Source organism: Hippocampus guttulatus, chromosome 7 (assembly GCF_054856545.1).
Source record: "Hippocampus guttulatus isolate MCC_2025c chromosome 7, RoL_Hgut_1.0, whole genome shotgun sequence".
NCBI classification, from domain to species: domain Eukaryota; kingdom Metazoa; phylum Chordata; class Actinopteri; order Syngnathiformes; family Syngnathidae; genus Hippocampus; species Hippocampus guttulatus.
Genome location: NC_141267.1, coordinates 7,072,939 through 7,082,941, shown reverse-complemented (window position 1 = coordinate 7,082,941; position 10,003 = coordinate 7,072,939). Strand labels below are relative to the sequence as shown.

Sequence of the window (10,003 nt, the reverse complement as noted above, 5' to 3'; positions counted from 1 at the left end):
AGACACATGTGAGGTGGATGATTATCTCGGCAAGGAGTGCATGAAGTGCTCACCAATATCGATCGAGACACATCTTATTTGTAAGCAATATTTGAGCGTAATAGGCCTTTTGTGTCCAAAGGGAAAGTCTTCAGTCCTCCGGCTCAGCTCATGAAAAATGAGAGCAAAAACTAATTTGTGTTGTGTTTAAATATTTGTTCAGCATATAATATATATTTAAAGGATTCAAATTGCTATGTAACAGATTGTAAATATATATCCCCATTACATGAGGAATACACACACACACACACACACACACACACACACACACACACACACACTCAAACAGAGGAACAGGCAGATGGACCGGTTGATCCTCCTTTCCTTACGAAGAATTACACAGAGATGTGCTACTGCACCTGTTACTCGTCTCATCTGTGTTTTACTTCATAATGCTGTCCAGCAAAGAAACCTTAAAAGGAAGGTGGGGGGGGGGGGGGGTGCTGCTTGGTCCTTCCACATGGATTGTCTAGCGCCATTAAAATGCGGCACGTGCTCGTCAGTGATGTCACAGTCTGGTGCGACAGGATTGCGAGCGTTTTGATGCTCCACCCTGTCAAAATTCACCTGTTGAGTCACCTGGAACCTTGCAGCACTTCTAAACTGGATGCACTGGAAGCAAGAAGTTGGGCATGGGAGGTAGGTGAAATATTCCCAACACTGTCCATGTTACAAGAGATGTTTTGCATGGGTGCTGCCACTGTAAACTAAGATATGGAAACCACAAACTTGAGCTTATCCATCTTGACAGGAAGGTCGGGCAGTCTGTAGCAAGATACAGTAGATACAAAGTAGTAGTAATAGAAAAATGTGGATCTATTGTAATCAGATCTGATCTAATTTTCCATCATTTTGACTTTCTACGGAACCATACTGAGTGTGAAAATGCAATGAACAGTGGTTCTTCCGCGTTTTTTTTCCTTTCATCTCAAGATAAGAATACTTTATGTATATTGCTATAACCTCCATTTGCTTTATTTGATAGTTATTTGTGGTTCAAAAATAGGTTAAATCCTCCCGATACCATTTTGTGTCTTCGACAATGGGAGTGTTAGCAGCGTTTTCAGTCAGTGCAGTACACAAAGGCTTTGTGAAAGTAAGCAAATGCATATTTGAATCCAGGGGCATGAAGGGAGGGTCAATTTCCATAAACCACCAACAATGATTCCCCCAGTCCACCTGCGTGTGTGTGTGTGTGTGTGTGTGTGTGTGTGTGTGTGTGTGTGTGTGTGTGTGTGTGCGTGCAGCTGACCATTTATTGTTCAGGTTTTTGTTCATCTGAGTTTCTGTCTATCTGTCCGTCAGGGTTCTACTCAAGTGAAAGGATGGCAGGAGTTTTCTCCTACGAGAGCTCAGACATTGATTGGTGTGAAGACAACTACAAACATTCTGAACATGTGGTGGAGTTCTTCAACACTGTGAGATACTTTATAGAGATTCTTCATCGCTTATTATTGACAATCTAAATCCTGTTGGGCTTGGTTGTATTCAATGCTGAAAAGCTTTTTTTTTCCCTCATAGATGAGCAGCTTCATTTTTTTCCTTATATCTCCCATCATGCTCTACCTTCTTCACCCTTACGCCAAAGAGAGGAACTTGGCAACCCATCTCGTCTGGGTCATGATGTTATTTGTGGGTAAGTCATTTGTCTTACATGAATCCTGAATTAAATTCCCTGTTGACCTGATCTGCTCAGAAAAAAAGTCTCGGTTGACAATCCGAATTGTTAAACCTATCAATCAATATTTATGATCAAAAATCCCTTTGAGTATGGTCAATACTGAGCATGGTCCGATGCCCCGAAGTGACCTGATGCATGTGCTGTTGCTGTAGTTAAAAAATGGAAGAGCGTCTGTTTGAGATGAGTACTTGTATAACGCAAGTCCCGTCATTCATCACAATAGAAATAATAATAATAATAATAATACATTTTATTTATAAGCGCCTTTCAAGACACCCAAGGACACTTTACAATAACAAAAAACACAAAACAATACGGGTTGAGCAGCGGCAGCCAAAACGCGCCAGCGTTCACTCAACCCGGAAGTCAGAAAGAAACCACAAGGGAGGGAACCCTCAATTTGAGGATAATTTGAGTTAGGCATATAGATGGATGACGATGGGCCAGTGAATGAATGGATGGGTGGATGAATGGATGAATAGGCCAACAGAGGCCGATGGGGATGTCAAATATAATAATAATAATAACAGTAAAAATAATACACTCAATATGTAGAGTATATGAAACTGTAAAACTACTCAGAAATGACAAGGAGGAGGGTTTGCTCCACAATGTACATTAGTTATAAGATATCCAAAGAGTTAGCCTACGGCTTCTTCTACTTCGACATGACGACTACTACTCTAAGTAGTACTCCTTTCTCTGTTTTATTCTGAACGGACGTGCGGCAACATGCCGCCTGTCATAATTCAGTTTTAGTACTGCACTCGACCGATGTGTTTAGGCGACGGCATTCATAACTTTTTCGCTGGAGGTATTCTTAAGTGTGTGCTGGGTAGCAGTGACATTTATTTTGTCTTTCACATTTTAAATATCGGTTAAGATGTTAAAAATCAGTCGACTTGTACGAGGCTTCTCTCAGCTTTCCTCATTTTTTTTCCCCCATCTCTTTTTGTCACTGAAACGGCAGAGCCTCTGCTGTTTGTAACACTCCTCGAGGTAGCACTCTAGTTTCAAAGACACGATTAAACAATATTTTCCACTCAGCCGACAGAATTCTTCTGATAATCTATAAATCTAATCACTGATTATGATGTCTTGTCTTTGATACTCCTAAAATCATCATTTCTATGTGATGTGAGCAGGTCAAATGAGGCTTTTTGCTGACTAGGGTTTTCCCTCTCTCAGGTATCTTCTCTGCCTATTTCCACATGACTCTCAGTTTTGTTGGCCAGATGCTGGATGAGTTGTCAATCTTGTGGGTGTTGGCGGTGGGATACGCCATATGGTTCCCACGAAGGTTGTTCCCTTCTTTTATAAAGGACAGGTAAAGCAACAACAACCCAGCAGCTACTGTATTACAATCTGTGTGATCATTCAGGAGGTAGATTAGGCTTGCTCGCTTTAATGCCTTCTGATAAAAGGAAAAGCTATTCATTCATTATGCACACACGCCGCTCTGAAACCTAACCTGTGCTGGCGGAGGAGCCTGTCTGACAGCTCCAACAGGAGTCACTGTCAACAAGACACAATACAGCTTTACCACCTGAAACACAAACTGACAAAAAAGGCCTATTACAATGGAGCTCTGCCTTAACCTTTCATAATAATTAACCCTCAGATAGCTTGAAAAGGTGAATGCATTTTTAAACGATCCCTGAAACTATTTTGCATGTCTGTACTTTTTTTTTCCTTGAAGACTTCCCTATGTGTCATGAACAGGTCCACCTTCTCAAGGCTCATCCTGGTGGTGACTGTCGCCACTTCAGTGTCCTCCTTTGTCAAACCGACTGTCAATGCCTATGCGCTCAACTGCTTCGGCCTGCACATGCTCTACATTCTGGCTATTGAGATGAGATGGTAGGAGGCTAATTACAGATTGAATTTTGAAATCATAGCTTTTCTGGTATGAAGTATGACTTTTTCTGTGGTTGGGTAAGTTTTATAGTACCGTAATAAGGTACTCTACTCCCTATTGAGACTTTTTCATTATCAAAACCAGTTACGACAAGGTGCTATTTCTAGTACTTGGTCATCCTGGGTTCAGAATAACAATTAAGTTAAGAGCTACCATTGACTGGCAACCAGTCGAGCGTGTACCCCGCCTATGGCCCAAAATCAGCTCAACAGTTACTTTAATGAGGACAAGTTTACAGATAATGAATAGAAGGATAACGTTTCTAACAGAACGTGGTAAAAGTAGGAAGTCGTGGCGATGTGTGAAATAAGCAGAGCAACATTGAGTTATGTTATGCATGGGTGCACAGATTCGCATTCATGAAAACGACTTGATATCACCGAGACAAGAAATAAAAGTCGTTGGCTGGCAACCAGTTTAGGGTGTACCCCGCCTACTGCCTGAAGACAGCTGGGATAGGCTCCAGCATGCCCGCAACAGTTGTGATGATAAACAGTTCAGATTATGGATGGAAGGAATAAAAGTGTGTCACAATAAAATTGGGTCTTTAATGTGGTTGTGATTTACTGTATTTTGACATTAAATACCACTCTTTCTGCTTCAACATTCAAAGTATGTTAAAAAAAACAGTTAATTTGTCACTGAAATTTGGAGTGACATTATAACACAAATACATTTAAGCAATTACAGTAGTGCCATCAGACTGATCTGCATACTGTAGGCAAAAGCAGAATGGCAAGAAATACAGCAGATCCTAGCAGCCCAACAATCAATTTAGTGTTGTTGTTTGTTAGTCTTGTCTCATTCCGACTGATACATTCAACGTGGCGTGGTTTTCCCAGTTTTCTGCAACAGGTTTAGAATGACAAAAAGTGACAGAAGGGACATACTGTTGGTCAACTGGCCTGGTATGGAAAATTTTGATTCAGTTTAGATGAAAGTGGAGCTTGGTTTGTTCACATTCAGACTTGTCAAATGACTTCTCTTTTGAGACGGTTGATTTCTATTCATTAAATACCGTATTGGCCCGAATATAAGACGGTGTTTTTTGCATTGAAATAAGACTGAATGTGGGGGTCGTCTTATATTTGGGGTCCAGACATTATACCCATTCACTACGCTAGATGACGGCAAATATCATTGAAGCGAATGCTGAACTTGCCTCCCCAGGCCAAAGTGAACCCCTGCCACGAAGAATAAAAATAAAAATAGCGGTAGCACGAAGAAGGAAAGTAAAAAATAGCAGTAAGAAGGAAAAGAGAAGAAAACAATAGAAGAGACAACAGAAAATGGAGAAACATGACACGTGACAATCTGGAGAAAAGTGGGTCGAAGATCAGCCAGGTTAACTGGCAGCTGAGGAGAAGTTATGATGTAAATTACATTTCAAAAACCAGAAGCCATTCATTTACGAATGTGATTGCACTTTAGATTTGAATGAGGCCAAATAACATGCTTTTTTACGCAAATATATTGTTATAATCATTGGTTTCAGATGTACTGTAATTATTTTCTGTATAAAAATTCATTTGGTGTTCAAAAAGTCTTTTTTCAAACTTGAGTCTTGAAAAACAGGGGGTCGTCTTATAATCAGGGCCGTCTTATATTCGGGCCAATACGGTACTATACATATTTCTTCCAGATTACTTTCCACAGAACGAGACAAGATTTTGGCCAGAAAAGCAATGGCGACACCACAAAATCTTAGCACTTACTACTGTGACTATTTCATGATTTTCATAGCTCCCAGGAGGCACATATGTATTGTTTCTGAAAATTGCTCAAATATGCTCTGGAGTAAACATGAGCCTCACAGACTGTTTGTCTTGGTATTTCCGAGCATTTACATACTTTAACTAATTGCTCGTGATGTAATTTTCTCTGATCCTATTTATTTAGCTGTACTGACCAGAAGGCTTTGAGACTGGCCAAATGGTCAGTGGCTTTGTGGATCCTGGCTATCTCCTGTTGGATTAGTGATCGCTTTGGCTGTGGGTTTTGGCAGAGGATAAACTTCTGTTATTTGCACAGTATCTGGTAAGTTTGTGTTCTGTGTGCCTCGTGTATTGTAAACCCTGAGTTTCTGATCCCCTTGGACTATCCCTCAGGCACATTTTGATTGTCATCGCTGTGGCATATGGGAGTACGCTGATAGCCTACCTTGATGCCAACTACGAGATCCCCTACTCATTGCCTGGACTGCAGTACTGGCCCTGTGATAAATTGGCACTTGGATTACCTCATATTGTCTTGAAAGGCACAACCAAGACGCTCAAACGGTGCTAATGACTGTCACAGTGCAGAGTGCATTTTTGAACTTAAATTATTCGAGATAACTGATGGCAGGACAGCATTGTATCTCACTCTGTAGCCTATGTATAAATAGTAACAAATGTAATTGATAATAATAATAATAGTAGTAATAATAATAATAATGATAATAGTAATATTAATAATAATGTTTTTTTAAATATTGGCTTCACATTTCAGAATCATTCATACATACAGTACATACATACATATATACATACATACATACATACATACATACATACATACACCTCATATATATCATGATCTCACCAGACACTTTATGATAGGTAGCCTACATGTACTCACATACTCATGGTTTGTGTCGAATGAGAGATTCCAAAACATTGGCACTCGTGGCTGGACAAAAAACAAAGCTTTAAACTTTCAGTGTAATGCCGTGCAATTTTACAACTCTTTTATAAGATACAATGTTAAACAAATGGCTCTCTGAGAGTGTCAATTGAAATGAAAAATTATCTTTTTTTCATGAATATTTATTAAAGTTTGAGTATGCAGATGGTTATTCATGATTCTAGATTACATTTATCTTTTCCCGATACTTGAATGTCTTTTAAGATCGAAATGTGTTTGTATTCAAAGCTTGGTCACAAACGTTACCTCCATCCAAATCATGTCAATGTACTAGATTCTCTGTAATAAGTTATTATACAAGTGAACCTGTGCGATTTGAATGGTTGTCTTGTTGCAAATGAGTTTCAGGCAGTTGCGTTTCAATAATTTATTTACTTTCAGTCCATAGATTCAGATATGCATTTCATTAAGTGTTGAATGTTTTTGATAGCATTATTACTCCTGCCATCACAGCATTGAAATAATAAGTTTGCATGTGTTTAGTTGGAGTTGTAATGTAGCTCATTGTGTGATGTAGTGCTCGAGTTGAATTCTTTTCCAAAATAAAATGTGTCACAGCTACATAGAAATCACATTTCCTGGTGCTGATATTCTGTGGATGATGGTGAACGTTACAACAATGGATGTAAACCAAATGATGGAAATGGAAAGAATCAAGATTTTGCTCCATGTTAAGGCTCAACAGTGACCTCACATGGACTCATGCTGGCATTGTTAAAAAAAACTGCATCTTGAATCAATTATTGTAATTGCTGAATGGTTGGTCCCTAAATGGGTGAAATATGAGAGTTAAAAGGAGTTCTAAGTTCTAGTTCTAATTTGACTTTTTGGTGCATCTGTAAAGAAACATTACTACGAGGATGGATGGCAAAAAACATGACCGATATTTTTTGACATTATTGACATGGTATTAAGGTCTTCATGGTGGTGTGATTCGATAAAATCCTGATTATTCGTGAAGCTAATAGAATTGTTGATGATCCCCAAAACTTATTTGCTATAAAAGTGAAAGTAACAAAGAACAACACTGACCTAACAATTTGCATCACGTTGTAATGTTACTTTTTTTTTGTTCTGTAACATCACAAGGGTAAATTACAAAATAACTTGATTTATACTTTCTAGGTTGATGTCTCCATAAAAGTTTCACACCAGTTCAGCACAATGAACGGCAGAAGGTCAGACAAAAGACAAACAGACTGACTGACAGACAAGCCAGAACGAATGTGGTGACCTTTTGAGCCAAAGCTGAGGCACAATAATCTCACATCAAAGTCTCGCCTCGGAGACTTCTCAGCAGTGGGCGCCTACTCCCTTTCTTCAAACAAAAAAATCACCACGCACTTTTCGCTGATGAACTTTCAGCGTTAGAACCTTACTCTAAGTATAGACAAAAATCTAATGACGTTTGATTGATTTTGATTGAGGTTTATTTCGATCGGGCAGTCATAGAACAATAAGACAATTTAGAGTGTTCCATTCACCTGCCTTGCAGGTTTTTGCAACATGGGAGGAAACCGGAGAACCCAGAAAAAAACCCACGCATGCATGAGGAGAAGCTCCACACAGGAAGGCCAGAGCTGGAATCAAACCCTGCACTTCTGCACTGTGAGGCCCATGTACGAACCAGTTGGTCACTGTGCCGCACTAACATGATCTATTATAATAGAATAAGTTGAGAAAGAACAGTGGCTTTTGTTTTTCATGGTATGTTTCACAAAGCACATCTCAGCAAAGGAAATTTGTGTGTGCATTGTACTCTTTTGAGGTCTAACGCCAAATAGAAAGTATTTATTTCTGTTGCCATGGCTGTCTCTTTTTTTTTAATCTATAGTGTATAATAAGATATATATTTTGCAAGTAGCTGTTTTTCTTTATCCTCCCCCCCAAACAGTCTCTGATCCTGCACATGTGGCACATCCAAGTCAATAAATAGTTACATCCTCTGATGATAAATCCAACTTTCTGATAAATAATGAGTAGGCGACATCAGATTATGTCAGGTCATCGATTAGCTTCGATCTTTTGTCATGAAAGTTCCTATCTTACATCGTGTGTCTTGCTGGGGTTTCAGGGGTACGATAAAATAAAGGGGTACAATCAAGATTTTCTTATCTAGAGGGAATCCTCCTCCCTTGTGATCATTTTTAATTGCACACGCCTTCTGATGTGCGTGCCTTGGCCACCAAGGGGCAGTATAATACAGGTGTACATAATACACGAAGAAGAGTTTTAAGAACTCAGTGACTCATTAAGTTGCATCTGTATTTGTCATTGTCATTTACATAGAACTCTATGTCTGTAAGTATTGTTATAAAATGTACTAAAATGTGATAGTGACCCAGTTTGACCTCTGATCCGTGTTGGTGTTGATTGATGTTACTGTGTTCTGTCAAGCCAAATAACATCCAATATTAAACAAAGTGAAGGAGCCAAAACACACAAGATAATCTTTTGTTTGAACTTTAGTGTCACAGATCAAGGAATGCAGTGAGCGTTTCAGTGGTCAGCAAAGCTGATGCGGAATAATTTACTACTTAAATTTTGGGGAAATCATTGTGATAAAAACAAAAAGTAATTCCAGGATGTGTCTTGTGGTCAATTTCTGTTGTATAACAGATTAAGGAGTAAAATAATTTTTTAAAGGTGTGGCACTGAAGAATGAGAAGCGGCTTGTCTCCTTGATATGTGATGTTTTTATTCTGAGGACAGTTATCCTCAAAAATTAATTTTGTGACAACATTATTACCAATATCTCTTTATACAGATGTTTTCAAAGTAGAATGGGAACGTTAGTGGAGAACTGATGAGTTGAGTTCATATTTTCAACGTACAATGGAGGGCACACTTCTCACTAGAAACTATGCGATTTCACCCTTTGAATCAATGGCAAAATGTAGAAAGTAATATTTATAATGAAAAGGCATAAAAAATACAACAAATTGGTATTTCACTATCATAAACGTAACGGAAATGATTACAATCTTACATATTCTTCTTTTAAAGTCATCATTAAACGACTGCAGTAATTATCTGGGTTAACCATACCTCGCTGAGTGTCCTACAAATAATTTAAAAAAGGGCAGATCACTGCTTTTTATTATCAATGTCCTTGGATGGCCATTAATTAAAATATTATGGAATAAAGATGATGTTCATCATTGCTGTGCCGTAATGTTTGTCAAATCAACAATATTCATTCATTCATCTTCCGAACCGCTTGATCCTTACTAGGGTCGCGGGGGGCGCTGGAGCCTATCCCAGCTGTAAGTCAACAATAATAAAAGTAAAATAAAGCTCTTGTATTCAAAATCTGATTTCAAATGATACTTTTGTTCTGTTCCGTTCTTTCTCAATGAAAAGGAGGATTAAAGACTTGATGTCTCAATGTGAGTTAGACAACCTCATGTCTGAAAGCCAAGGTGGGATTTCTTCTCCTCTGCTTTGACTGAAAAGCAAACTGGATTATATAGGAGAGGAAGCATAGCCACAGTGAGAGTGGTGCCCTTGTAGGCCAAAGTGGAGACACAATAATCTCACTTCAAAGTGTTCCACCAGAGAGACATGACACCCTCTGACTGTTAAAGAAAAAAAGGCAGCATTACTCAGAAGAAAAGCTGCTCAAAGTTCTTTTATTTCTTACACAGGAGCATCGTTATTGCCTCAGTAATGTGCCA

General features: G+C 38.8%; 1 protein-coding gene across 1 annotated transcript; it reads left to right on the top strand.

Annotated features, from left to right (window-relative positions):
• Positions 1-509: 509 nt before the first annotated feature.
• acer1 (alkaline ceramidase 1) lies at positions 510-6,900 on the top strand. Its single transcript, XM_086115787.1, has 7 exons — positions 510-681; positions 1,348-1,460; positions 1,564-1,678; positions 2,912-3,050; positions 3,446-3,583; positions 5,541-5,678; positions 5,750-6,900. Exons 1-7 carry the CDS (start codon positions 675-677, stop codon positions 5,925-5,927), a joined length of 828 nt encoding a protein of 275 aa, XP_085971913.1. The 5' UTR covers positions 510-674; the 3' UTR covers positions 5,928-6,900.
• Positions 6,901-10,003: the final 3,103 nt, after the last annotated feature.